General features: G+C 46.4%; 1 protein-coding gene and 1 long non-coding RNA gene across 3 annotated transcripts in view; one reads left to right on the forward strand and one right to left on the reverse strand.

Moving 5' to 3' along the window:
* Positions 1 to 6,303, reverse strand: part of LOC135329180 (uncharacterized) — a 64,136-nt gene extending 57,833 nt beyond the window's left edge. Inside the window, exons 1-2 of the long non-coding RNA XR_010390523.1 lie at positions 5,532 to 6,303; positions 2,139 to 2,195 (exon numbers count right to left, since the gene is read on the reverse strand). This is a non-coding gene — a long non-coding RNA (uncharacterized LOC135329180). The remainder of the gene's footprint in view (positions 1 to 2,138; positions 2,196 to 5,531) is intronic.
* A 201-nt stretch (positions 6,304 to 6,504) lies between these two features.
* The window catches only part of LOC112988855 (glypican-5-like), a 403,392-nt gene continuing 395,619 nt past the window's right edge, over positions 6,505 to 14,277 (forward strand). For both annotated transcript variants that reach the window (XM_064516960.1, XM_064516961.1), the window contains exon 1: positions 6,505 to 6,973. In XM_064516960.1, the coding sequence (XP_064373030.1) occupies positions 6,781 to 6,973 (193 nt within the window). In that variant the 5' untranslated portion in view covers positions 6,505 to 6,780. The remainder of the gene's footprint in view (positions 6,974 to 14,277) is intronic.

Below are 14,277 nucleotides of genomic sequence, written 5' to 3' on the forward strand. Positions count from 1 at the left end.
CAGCTTTTGACAAGCATATTTAAGGTTAAATCTGGCACTTTAAATGTGATGCTGTACATCTGTCACTGCAGAAGCCCCCAGTGCAGATCTGGTGGGAGGTAAGGGGGTGGCTGCTTTGCATTATGATTACTCAATGGAGCATGTAGACCCTGTCACAACATGCAGTGGAGGCCATGCAGCCCCTCTCCTGTGTGTCTAGCCTGCTGACCCTTTGTAGAGAGTGAAGAATGGCTTTTTATAAATATTCTCTTTACAAGCACATTTTTATGAAGTTCAATGTTTCAAGAGAATCTGGTACTCAGAAGTGCTCCACAGAGAACTGGATGGTAGGACTGTCATCCTTAAAACGTTTGCGGGGTACTTGTTTGGTTCCTTCTCCGGGCCTGCCGACACCCTCCGAGAAAGGATGAAGTAGAGAGCCTCAAGCTACTGCTGACCCAGGCTGAAAAGACCACACTGCTTAGTGTGGCCTTTTAGACCATCCCTGATTAGCAGAGGTTTGTTGCTGTGTGAACACAGGTGTATTATCTCCAAACCAGAAGTAGTTCCTTAAAGGTAGATGGGATGTCTCTATACTATAATCTTTAGCATGCAAGTTTGGTGCTGCTGTTCATGGAGTCAGCTGTGACTTTCCAGCATTCACTATGGTACACTAACACTATTTTCATCAGCAGTATTGTTGAGAGGAGGAACTTTCTGGATGGCAAGTCCGTGACTTCTTTAATATGAGGCCCTTATTTGCTTTATTAGTCTTTTGCAGTATAGGAAATTAGAGCTAGGTACTTCTGCTTACGTTATACAGCTCCTACTGCTTGAGTAATCTACTTGATTTCCCTTGGGCTGTGTAGTAGCTTCTTACACGAGTGAGAGTTTGGAACCTTCTTGCTGGTCCTAGTTCTCTGAATGAACGCGTAGGTTGACAGCCATGCAGATACAGGCAAGCAGTTATGCTAACGTCCTTACCTGCTCAATGACCAGGATGCTTTAGGAAGCACAAGAATTCAGACAGAATGAGCTAGTATTACAGAGACGGGAATGCTTTTTACGTTACCACACAGCCTGCACATCGTGTTCCCCATGCATTGCATTCAATACCAGTTTTGGGAGATGCTGCATTTCTGCTTTTTTCTCCCTTATGTCTCTAGTGAGATTTTAAGACTTTCTCTAGGAAGTCTTTTTATGATGAAAAAGCTTCTCTGGGGATTAAGCCGATGTTCCTAACTCTTATCAGAGGAAAATATATAGTAGTCTTTGGTCATCTGTGAGTGATTTGAAATCACGATCTAGAGAGGGAACTTTGGTACATTCTGCATGGTGCGATTTCAACGTAAGTGTAGTAGGTCTGATCCCTGTCCAAGGACACAAGTCAGTGGGATAAAGAATTTTTGGTCTAAACCAAAACAGTCATTTTTACATTCTCCGAGGGAAATGATAAATGGTGACCAAGTGGAAGTCTCCTCAGCATTGTCTATAGGATGTTTGTTGGTGTCAAACCTTACTCAGCCTGGAGTAAAAGACCAGGGTTTTTCCTTAACTAGTGGCTGTCCTGACTTGCTGGGTTTTGTGCTGTGTTTTTCTTTCATAGATCTTTTGTTGGTGGTCCAACGATTTTTTTTAAAAACGAGTGTTATGGTATAGTTAACAGCTGTGCCTTTCAGGCATGATTTTTTTTTTCTTTACCTAAAAAAATAGTGCAGCAGGCACTTCAAAAATGTGCATTTCAATAGGTCTGTCTGGTAAAGTGAAAAAAAATCCATGAAATAATGAGGCAGTACAGCAATACTGCATTCTGACCATCAAAAAGGTCTGCACACATTTTTTCCATGTGGAGTGCATACAGCACAGGAAACAATTCATGGTATGGCAACATACTTATTTTCATTGTGCTCAGTATTTAAAGTAAATGAGAAGAGAAGGAAATAGAATCTCTAAACAAAAGAGAATGATAGGTTTATGCTGGTAATTTTTCTATTAGTTTCATAGTGTTCATCATTTTTAACAGGATGAGAAAATTTTGAGTGAAATTACCAGCAACAATTTTCCAGCAGTGCTTCCTAGTCTTGGTATAGTTATGAATATTTCATGCATGACTTTTTTACTATTAAAATCTATATTTAAAATTTTATACTTAGACTTACAGTTTGCTCCAACTGGAAATATAGTATTCTTAGTCTTCTGAAAATCCATTTCATTTTCTTCAAAAGAAAAAAAAGGAAAATTATAAAAAGCTGAAATAGAAACTTGTCTTAATTACAGATTCTTCTGAACAGAGTATTTTGCATTTCTTTTGAGGCTGGTTAAGTTGCTTTTTTGAATAAAAATTGGCTTGGGGTTTGGGCTCATTCCAGCAACTTAAACAGGTCCTTTTAATTATGAGGAGTCAGCTGAGTTCCTCAGGTACTTTAGTAAAACATGTCCTTGAGTACCTTGAAAAATTGAGCCTCTAAAGATAAAATAAGGCTTTAAAGACTAGATTATTAGCTTTTTTGTAATGGCTAATGGACACACAGAGTTCACTCTGGCAGCTGAATTGGCAAGAGCAGTCCCTGTGCCCATTAAGTCCTATTGGTGGAAAGTCCAATATTGGAGATGGGCTTATCTTAAACATAAGGGAATTAGCCTAGCTTCTATTTAAATCACTGGCAAAACTCCAGCTATATTCCACACAAGAAGGGCTGAGACAACAGGCATACAAAACCCTGATTCTAGACCTGATCCCTGCTTTTCTTACGCATCCAAGGCTCATGCTGAGTGCTGTGGTCACTTTAGCAGGATTAAGACTGAGCGGATTGTTTGGGTAGATTTATATTGCTATTCATTGTAAGAAGTACTGATACAGTTCTCGATGTGCGGTTAATAAATATTCATTTGTAAAAAAAACAACAACAACAAAACACACAAAGGACACCTGTTGACAAGGTAAACTGTGGTTGTTCCAAGCAAATTGCCGAAGTGTAATAGAATGTCACGTACAATAACTGGTTAAAGAGCTCTTCCGTTATCTGTAGCCCTGTTCCAGCAAAGCACTTAGGCATGTGTTTGCCATTAAGCACCTGACTACTTCCACTAAAGTCAATATGACTACTCTGCTGAAAGTGGAGCATGTTTGGGTGGAAAAGGGCCTAAATTACTTGAGCTCCAGTACATTACACGTATGCGTTCTTGGCCATTCCCTCTCAAATGTGGTTCTGGGACCGAGCAGCGTTTTGTAGGGGGGAAACTCCTGACTGCTAAGGCACCTATCACTTTACCATTTTAAACCCTCCTTGGATGCTCACTGGCACTATAAGGTGGTAATTTCTCACCAAAATAATGTCAGAAAAGATGTGTGATACTTTGATGCAGGGCTGTTGGTGGGAACAGCATTAGCTGTGTTTAAGTGCATGTATCATCTGTGCCTCCGGGTATTAATGAAGGTGATAATGACCATCTTAATGATGTGGGTGCCTACGAGCAGCATTTTCTAGAACATTTGGTTTAAATTAAGATTTTATATATATGTATTCAGACACTTCAGTGTTTGTGTCTATTTCCTAAATTAGACATGAACTTTTCCTTTTCCCTTTCTCCTATTTGCCCTGTGTTAAAACAAAACCAAAACATTTTAATCAGTGACAAAATGCTATGTGCAGACAATGTGCAGGGTATAATTTTATTTGTAGAGGAAAAATTCAGTCTCCAGCCTGAAAAAAATGAACAGGCCAGCCTTAATTCATGCCTTTTAAAGTAGTTATTATAAAACCATCAGAAATATGCATGTCTTTCCTCATGTGTTGAAATAACTAATATTGCGTATATGGACATTCCAGTTCACTGATGCTGAATTTCCTTGGCATTGTAGGGTGTGTATATGAGTAATTCAGGATCCTTAATGATATTTTGAGGGAAGGAGGGGGAACAAGAGATAGTAGTCGTGTAGTGGACTGTCTGTACTAACAAAATGAGAACCAAATATTATATTTTATACATATGCTAAAGGACTTAACATAGCCAGAAAAGATGAGGAAAAGAGCACCCAACACAAAGATGAGGCACTAAGAAAACAGTCACATTAGAAAAGGATTAGCCATTTGGGATTTGAACTTGCCAACCACTGAAAACAATGGCAAAAATCCCACTGAATTAAATGCCTCAGGTCTTTGCACAGGAGCGATTAGGTGCTATTCATAGAATAATGTATATGCCAAATAATGCTGTTATTGATCAAATCATTTGTCAGAGCTATCATCCTGCCATTTCTTTTCTGGCAGAGCTCTCATTGAAGTCAATGGCAGTATTGTCTGAATAAAGCCTGTAGGATTGGGCCCGAGGTTAAACAAAATCCAACAGTGGCTAACTTGTTCCTTTTGCTTGGGTTCATAAAACCACACACTGGACAACAGGTAGGCAGCTGCGGTGCTGCGGCTTATGCTAGTTGTTCTTTCACTGATACATATTATTCCCTTACCCCTCTCTTTTTAATCTACCTGTTGCCACATCATTCTGAGGTCTGATCCTGTGAACGCATATGTGTGTATGTAACTTTAACCTTGTGGGCAGCATAACTGAAAATGAAGTAATCTGCGTTAGTGGCTGTGGCCCTGGACTTGCCAACGGCAGTCCTTCGGGTGTGCCGTCTTCTCTGCTGCTGCCCGGGCTCTTCCTACGACCTTGGAAAGCTCCAGACTGCAGCTCTGACCCGCCTGACCAGAAGTTTTCCAAGGTGACTTTTTTTTCCTGCTTTTGAATCTAGAAGCCTGATTATATGGCTGATCTGTTCTTTCAGTTTGTTTTTAGTTTAAATGCTAAATGTTTTGAATCTAATAGGAGATGAATTCTTTTTTTGTGGAAGAAAATCCAATTGTCTTAATAGGAACAAAGTTAATGCAAGCAAAATGCTTGAAGGAATTGCACTTCTAACCAGCACAATACAACTCAGGCAACTGATCTACAGCATTGAGCTCAGTCTCATTACTACCTATGGGAGTGTATAATGGTTAAATTAGCTGCAGGTGGGCTTCCCTGTTGCTCCAGGAGCACATTAGAGGCATCTTGAGAGTTGCAAGTAACCTTAAAGAAATCAGACATAATGGCCTCAAACAATAGTAATTCTTGTAGTTCGTAACATGCTCCATATGCTAGAGAGGTACTGTGCAAATTAGGCTCCGTTTATGGGAGACTTCTTGGGTTTTGTGTCTCCGGAAAACCCAGTGCTTTTGTGAAGTGGAAAATACTCACGCATGCTGAGGATAATTGAATGTTGAAGTGTAGTGAAGCATGATTAGGACAGTAAAATGACTGTGGAAGACCTCTTTGATAGTGACACCGGCTACTCTCAAGGTGGTCCTGGCCCCAGGGGCCCTAGGTGGTGAACTAGCACCCGCAACAGGGCCCAGGGGCGCAGGCGAGGTGGTAGGAACTTCTCCAGAACCTTGAGCCCCGTGGGGAGGATGCGAGGGTGGCCGCACGGTATGCTCAAATTCAGAGTATGGGGATGCTGCAGTGGAAAATGTAGGCTATGGTGCTTGTCTTTGGGCTTTTTGGGTACTTACCTTCCCAGCTGAGTTGCGCTGTCCCATCTAGGCTGCAGCTCTTCCATGGCCATGTGCGCCATGCGCAAGTGTCTCAAATGCAGAAAGATGTACTTCCTCCTGTTCCTGTGGGTGCATGCTGGGGAAACGTCCCAGAGGTGGGTGGTCAGACTGGATTTACGCTGTTGTAGAGCCGATCAGACAAGCCAGAATAGCCCAGTCATCAGTTCAGCACACGGATGACATTCCCAAAGGAGTTGTAAGGGCTTTTCCTTGCACAGGATGCCCAAAAGCAAGAAAACTTTGGAATTAGTCAGCACGTAAACTCTTTTATAGCAAATGTATAATAGATGTGTGCCCTTAGAGAGCAGATTTATTTTTTGATGCTGTTATCCATTCTCCAGACAGGTTCCTTGGCTTGTGTAGCGCCACTGAAAATAGCAAATGACTTCTCAGTGTCCCCGAAAGCACTGTAATGGGATGTAGCTGCTGCTGCTACTTGTGTGTGTGGGAATCGGCAGTTTGTCACCGCAGTCGGTGTGCGGGGACGCGCGCCTCCCGGCACCTCGCCCTGGACGGCCTTTGGCTTGGGCTGAGGGGCCGAGGCCTGGCCCGTGGCCCCGTCCTGGTGCCGGGGCCGGGCTGCCCCGAGGCGCTGCCGAGGCCTGGCCCGCGGCCCTCTCCTGGTGCCCGGGCCCGGGGCCGAGCCTGGCCCGCGGCCCCCTCCCGGCGCCCGGGCCTCCCCTGAGGCGCCTCCGGGGCGGCCTCGCCGCAGGGCGCCGCGGGCGGAGGGCGCCAGGGCGGAGCAGGGCCGACGCCGCTGAGGGGAGCGGGGGCCCCTCGCCGCGCCCTGCCAGGGCGGCTTTAACGGCGCCTCCGTCAGGGCTTTTCTTCCTTTTTTTTCCCACTTTTTTTCCCTGAAGTCTAATTACGGCAGAAGCCAATGAGCGGGCGGGCTGCGGCGCCCCTCTCGGACCTCGCCGGGCGGGCGGGGAGCTGAGCGCAGGGAGGCGGGCGGCGGCGCAGCGCCCGCCGCACTCGGCGCGGAGCAGCGCAGCGCGGGAGGCGGCGGCGGGCGGGCGCAGGAGCGCCGCCGCCCCGGGGACTCGAACCCGCCACCGCCGCGCCGCGCCGCCCGCCCGCCCGCCGCGGGACTCGAACCCGGCGCCGCCGCCCGCCGCGGGACTCGAACCCGCCGCCGCGAGGACTCGAACGGGCCGGCGCCCCGCAGCGCTCCGCCCGCCCGGCTCGCTGCGGCGGGGGCTGCGAGATGGCCGCGGACGGGGGCCGCGGGGTGCTGCGCCGGCGGCGCCTGGGGCTGTGGCTGCTGGCGGCGGCGGCGGTGGCGGGGCTGTGCGGCGGCGGGGCGGCGGGCAAGTCCCCCAGCTGCCACGAGGTGCGGACGGCGTTCCAGCTCCGGCAGATCGGGCCCCTCAAGCTGGTCCCCGACGTGCCCACCGCCGGTCAGTACCGCCGCCCCCGGCGCGCAGCGCTACCCGGGCCGGGGGGAGGATGCCGGGGGCGGGCGGCGGGGTCCGCCGGGGCGGGCGGGTCGGGGCGGCCGCCGCCGTCGGGGCTGCCGCCCCACTGCGCTCCCCTTCGCCTGCCTCCGTGCAGTCACAGGTGGAGCGGAATTACATGGATTTGGCACACTTATTAAAAAAGGTATATATTTAAATATATATACACAAAATACACCAGCCTGGAAGAAGAGACACGGAGGATTACGTCTGTGTTTTGCTGTGTGCTGGTGTTGCTTATTGATCGCTTCTGCCACCAGCCCCTTCTGCCCTTGGTGTTGCTGTGAGATCAGTGTGATCCCTTTGCTTAGGGCTTAAAGCAGAGTGTCCCTTAAGTAAAGGCTGTCTTGGAAGGCAAATTAGTGACAAAGTCATTAGGGAACTCTTGTTTTATAGACGTTACCTTTATCTCCTTTTGATGAGCAGATGTTGGGATCTGCAGGCAGACTGCTGAATGGACTGTAACTTCTCAATTAGGAGGACTTACCTTGCTCATGAGTTCAGGGGCTTGGGCATAAAAGAAAAGTAACATCTTGGAGGTATAAATTAAATAAAACTTGGCTTTCCCATATTTGAATGGCATAGTTACGGTATTTAACACTTAACAGAAGTTAATGGATAAATTAATAAATAATGGTGGTTTTGCCTTCTCATGAAGTTCCAAACTGTGCATGGCACTGATGAAACAGAAAAGCAACATGTGTAAAAAGATTTTTCAGTGTATTCTGTAGGTAACCTCTGGCATTTATGGTGAAGGAGTAAAATCCTTTGTTATGTCCAAAAATGATTAAACTCTTACGAATGACCATGTGTCTGTCTAGATAATGAAGTCTCATCCCCCTGGCTTTTATGTGTTTTAGGAGTATATTTGCAAGAACTGGAATAAGACTATCAGTCTCTCATAAAGCAGTCCCTAGCTGCCTCTTGCTGGCATACAATTGTCTGTAGGTATGTGGTGGTATAAATGTCAATTTTTGTTGTTGGTTTACTATTTTTCACAGCTTTTCTGAAGCAGTTCCATTAAAAGCCTGCTGAAGTTGATGGAAAGGCTGTTGTTTTCTGAACTGAGTTTTGAATATGCTTTCAGGTGTGCGTTTCTGTCCTGGGAGACTAGATGTGATAGGCCACTGGTGTGATGTGTTATGGCAGCTCTCGTGGTTGTAAATGATTGTGCAGTGCTGGTGATCTTTACCTTCTCTTTCCATGAAGCATTTGAGATAATACATGGCGGAAAAGTTGTCTCTAAGCAAGAAACTATTCATTTTGTGGCAAGAAGGGATCTGCAGGAAAGGCATTTTGAGACTTAAATGATGTTACTGTTCTCTTCTGCTGATAGACACATCAGTTAAAAAAAAAAAAAGAGGGTATAGCAAGGCTTATCACCCATTTTGCTGCACATCTAACCCACTTTCTTGCATCTGAGCTGTCTCTCAAAACTGTGCTTCAGACCTTAAATTGATTATCTTACATGTTATATAAACTCCAAGTACTGTAGGTGCAGCTCGGGGAAAATGATGCCCTTCCAGGGGGAAGGTGGAGATGCTGTGATGTTTCAGAGGTGGTTTCATGGTATTCTGGGGTCATATTGAACTTTTGCATTGAATAAATAAATAGCATGAGGGAGGGTAACGTGCTTTGAAATTTCAGCTCTCGTAAAGGTTTCTTGTGAAGAGGATGTGGGAGGGGAGGGGAGCTGAGCAGAGCGGTGCGTATTGATCTTCTCTGTGCCTTAAGTACGCTCCGCTCCACTCCGAGCTTCTATCACTTAGTGGTATCTCTTGCCAGGCAGTAATGCCTCCTATCCTGTGTCCACTTATAGTTAAGTACAGAAATGATTTCTAGTGTTTTCTTCTGACAGCTGTTATCAGGGAATGTATCTGCATTTTTTCCCCCCCTATTAGGACATGAGGCTCATCTTACTGTGCCCTTCCACAGCCCACGGGTGTTGAAGCGTCTCCCCGCGGGAGTTCAGGCAGTTGTTGGCTAAGGGCAAGGCAGAAGGAAAGGGGTGAAGACCAAGGGGAAGAGCGGCGGGCGGATGAGGGCGACCCTGCAGAAGCAGTCTGGTTAGCTACGCTACCGCTGGGCTGGATCCAGCCCTGAGCGAAGCCTGTGGAAAGAGTCCCATCAACTCCCAGGCCCGCGTACGCGCTGGGGCGGGCCTCGGTCGGCTGCGCGTTGTTTTTGGCTTGTTTTCTCTAGCAAATTGAGCTTTCAGTCCCGTTGCCTGTCTACTAGATATTTTCAATTGCAATAGTGTTGAAAGCCCTTGGCGAATCTCAAGGCAGTATTTATTGGCTAATAAAACAAATCTGACAGAGGTTAAAGCCTCCAGGACTGTGGAGCTCTGGTAACCCCTGAGAGAACGGGCAGCTCAGCTGAGGGGAGGGAGCGGAGGCGGGGGTGGTCAGGTGCGTGTTTGCTGTCGCCTCTCGTGGGTGGTGCCTGTTCCACCTGTAGCAAAATCACCCCCAAACCTGTCCTGCGGTGCTGGGCGTGGCAGCAGCGCTCTGGTGGGACGTGGATAGTCGCTGTGTCGTGGGGATGGCCGGTGCCCCCCCCCCCCCCCGTGAGGTGCGGCCTGCAGACGCGTCGCGGTGCGGGAGCCGAGAGGGTGCAAGCGGGACGCGCAGCGAGGTGGAAAGCAGCTCGGCCGGGACCCGCCGGGCTCTTGTGCGAATCCCATCGGCAAGAGAAGGGGGAAGACTCCTGGGGGAGAAACGCTTCTGTTTTTAAGGTGTCATATGAGCCTGCAGCTCTGAAAATCACCATCTTCTGGAGAGTGCTCTTAGAGGTGCCCAGGAGCCTCCTCCTAAAACCCTGTTCCCTGTTTGGCCAAAAGGCGTGTTTTTCCTTGCCACTGTAGTGAAATCTGGTCCGTTAATGAGCAGAGGACTAAGGGAGAGCAGTGTTTTGCCCTGGGGACGGGTCAGCAGCCCAGACAACAGGTACGTGTGAGCAGCAGGTCTCCCTGTTCTGCCCTTAGGGCTTTCCCCCGCCAGTGGTGGTCTGCCCTGCTGTCTGGTGGTACGCTTCTCAGGAGCAAACTCTGCTCCAAGGATGACTTGCCACGAGTAGCAAATGGACTGGTCAAGTGAAGGTACTTACTACTTGGTTATGGTTCAGAGGGAGTTTTTCTGTCTTCCCCTTCAATGGGGAAGCAATGTAATAAGTTAGTTGGGGCTAAACTGCTCTTGTCCTTTGGCTTCCCCAGGCTGAGCTCGACCGCTTGTCGGAGCTCCTTGGTTGGCGCTGTGATGAGCGACGTGCTGTCCCCGGGGTGCCGGGCTGCGCTCGCCTGCCAGGAGCTAAGCCCGCGGTTCCAGAGAGTCTAGATGCCGCGAGTCGGGCGCTCGCCGCCGCGTGCGGTATTGCTTACGGAGCCGGGGGCTGTGCTCAGCGATCTCCTGCGAGCCCTGGGTTGTGTTACAGCTGAACTGCACGTGGGCACAGGCTGCCTTTAAACTTCCAGTTACTTACAGACTTTCTGTGGTACTCTAGTATAACGGTGGCTGGCTGTCACTGCTTTCCAAATTCACGATAGGAAAACTGAATGGTCCCGACTGGAGCCTGCAACTTGTCCATATCCAGGCAGTGAAGTGTAGCAGGGCCAGAGTAGAAGTAGCCCTCTTGATCCCTAAGGTCATCCCTTAACCGTGAGAACCCCCCACCCCTTCTTTATACAGGTCCAGTTCTGTCTCCCTTATGCTTTTTGACTAGCATATGGTTGTGCAGCCCTCCTCCCCCTGCCAGTAAAACCGTAAATCCATGGTGTGCATGGAGATGGAAGGATTGGGATGGTTTCTGCAAGGCAAGAAAGATGAGTCTGTCACTTATTAAAGAGTCCCAGGAACTTTTTACGTCCAAAATAATCATGTTGAGGACTACTAAAAGGAAGGTTTGCATATCTGTTTGTCATATTATATGCTCTTCTGCTGCTTTACAGAGAACATAGGAGCTGCCCAGTTTGTGCTCAGAGACTAACTTCTGAAGGGCAGATTTTGTCCTATTAAAAGCTTCTTTATTCTCTACTCTCACCCTGCTCCTTAAATCAGCAGAAGAGTTCATTACCATATACATGTACTGAATATCCCATAGCAGGGCTGGACATGCATTAACAATTTATACGTTAAAACTACTTTACTTTCTGAATAGCAACAGGAAAGTCCTCGATTCCTACCAGAAGCTCCTTGCTGCATGCAGTGCATGTGTTAGACTGGATCTCCTCCCATCTCAGCCTGTGGCAAAGCTCCCATTGTGTTGAGAAGGATCGTGAGCTAAATCCCTTCTGAGTAAATCCAAGAATATCTATAAAACTAACTCATTTATTATGAAATGGGTCATACTGCGCTTTATTTTCCTGTTTTTCTTTTATTACCACTCAGCTCTTTATATCTATCATCTTAATGAGAACACTGCAATTCCCCCTGGTAAAGGTGCAGTGCTGAAACGCATTTTGCTCACAGCAGCATTTTCTCAAAGTCACTCATAAGTCTGGCATGTGCCAGATGTGAAGTACACTTGTTTTATTGGTTCTGGAAAGTTTTTGTCCTGTCAGAATGAGTGACTAAAATTCTCTGGTGTAAACTGCAATTTATACTTGGGTTTACTGTTAACCTGGATACTTGGCTGTGTGGGACTGCATTCATCGGTGACGTAATGCTGCTGAAATGAGTAGTATGGATGGAGCAGGGGTTGCCGGATGAGCACAGTCGTGTTAGTACTTAGAAACAGTGTAGGAGGGGTAAGATTTTAAGGAAATGCACAAAAAATAATCTTGTTTCCATGAGTTTTCTTCCTTTAGAAAATCCTAATAACTGTATTTGCCAAATGTCCTTGGCATTACTCTCAGCTTGCTATGAAGGAAGGTTCTCTTATGCAGCACATCTCTTCCTATTGCATTTAATATGTACTTACTTATGGACATGCAGACTTCTTCCTGGTGGTTTAAGCCACAGACCAACCTATGAGAGGAAGCGCACTGGTCCAATGTGAGATGGATTCTGTTCCCATCTCCGCTGTTTTCTTGCTGTATGGCCTAAAACAAGTCCACCTGGGCTCAGTTTCCCCTTCTGTAGGCTGTATTGTAAAATGTTATTTTGAGGATTGTAGCTGAAAAGGCGCGTTAAAAGGGAGGAAGATCACAACCAAAGTATCACTAAGGTGCCTTTGTTTCTTCAGGCTGACCTCTGCATAATCCTCTCTTTACGCTGGAAGAAATACTAGAAGTTAACCTGGTTTCTGATGAACTGGAAGCTGAACCTGAAAGTTGTCCATCCTTTGCCTCTTGTTTGGAGGAAGTCCCAAGAAAGAAGCAGCCTTTCCAAAGTCGGAGCAGTCTCCGGCTGCTGGCTGCAGTTGCTGTGATAGCTTTCCTGCTGCTCGGAAAGGCTGCGATTCTGCAGCTCCTGGAGGAAGTGATGCTTCCTCCATTAATCTGCTCAGGGTTTTACAGCAATATTCAGCCTGAGATTGTCACCAGAAGTGTTAACCTAAAGCTGGTGGTGACTCTGGATGCAGGCAGGACTCATGCCAAGGGTAATATCTTTCCTTCTTCCCTCTTCTTTTCCCATGCCTGAAATTTGTCTGACACTGGACCAGCTGCCCACTCTGTAATGCCCTCCTGGGAGCAATCACATGCAAAAAATCTGTTTAAACTTACTTAGTGCCTCATAAAGATGGAATCGCTGTTCTAGTGCCAGATGGAAATCTCCAGTTCTCATATCCATGAGCCTCAGAAAAAACAGTACCCTCAGTGACTTGCATGAGTGTTTGGTCCAGGTGAGCAGAAAGGCTGGCTTAGGTATTCAGATCAGCCTTTTCTTGTAAACGACTTGGGAAACAACCCAAAAGTCAGCAAAGAGCTGATTCCCCCAGCCCCCTCCACTTGCTGTTGCCATCCAGCTGAGCCAAGGGACAGAGCCAAGCACTCCTTATAATTCAAGCTGTCTATCCGCGCTCTCAGGAATCTCTGCTGAAAAGGGTTGTGGAGCGATTTTTATTATGGTCACCTACAAGATCTGGTGATTCTGATGGAGACCTGGATCTCAAGATGGAGAACAAGTTTAGTAAGAAATGACCTGTGCTTAAAATATTGGTGACTCCTGAGAGCTGCCGCTGTAGCACCTTATCTAGCATTGAAGTTTTGCCACCAGTAACTGCGATCCAAAAAGTAATAGAAAAACATCTCTCCCATGCTCCCCTCCCTGGTATAGCAGGGCTGAGCAGTAAGTTCTTAACCAAAAGGGCAGCACTAATGAAAATGCATTAATGTGATGAGTGGAAACATAGTTGGCATGATAATAAGTGCTATATAAATCAATGAAATAAATACATCAAGTAGAGTAAAAGCCCTTATAAAGATTAATCATGAAAATTGGCATGAACCTGAGGATCTCTGTAAAAAGCAAGGATATATGTAAACTGCAGCCTACAAGGTAAAATGGATTTATCTTTAAAAAGGTTTCACTTTTAGACGGTATAAAAGTATAGCTATAGTTCCAAGTGTTGCAAAGTCTCTGTAATTGAATTTTTCTTTCATGAAAGCATAAAATGACATGATAGAGAGGCATATGTTTAATAATACTTCAAATAGATGCTTATCACTTAACAATTTAGAGAACTGCATCTGCTCCTAGGGGAAAACACAAATTCTGATGGATCAGAATGAATTTCCTAACAGCAGCCAAGCCCATGACACAATAAGGATTTATACCCAGTTTCTCAATCTGTCAGCTTGATTAGGTATTACTGTTTAATATGATTGAATCGTCTTGGAACACCTAAGAGATATTTACAAATCATATGATGTGGTGATACTTGTTTCATTCACATTAAGGTAATTTCTGAGCATCATCAGTGGATGAAATAAGGTACCCAGCTAACATTTAACAATTTATCTCCTTAAGGATGAAAAAATGAGAAGCAGGTCTGTCTCTACCTTCTGCTAGGTGCTTCAGACTTTTTTTTCTTTTTGGGGCAATAAATCCTTTGCAAAATTGCAGAACAAGAACACTTCTGCACAGTATCTTGTTCTGACTTAAAATGACTTGTCCAATTCTGTATTGAGTTGTGTAGTCTACTGGACTAATCATTGGCATCTGATGGCAATTAAACCTAGATAGCATACAAATAACAATGTAATCAGTGCACTGCTCCATGATATTCTTCAGCAGGCACTTCAGCTGCTGCTGGTGGGTTTAGTCGTGAGCTGAGGCTTCTGTAGTGGGGTAGCACCCAAAAGCCTG

This window comes from Dromaius novaehollandiae, chromosome 9 (genome assembly GCF_036370855.1).
Source record: "Dromaius novaehollandiae isolate bDroNov1 chromosome 9, bDroNov1.hap1, whole genome shotgun sequence".
Lineage (NCBI taxonomy): Eukaryota > Metazoa > Chordata > Aves > Casuariiformes > Dromaiidae > Dromaius > Dromaius novaehollandiae.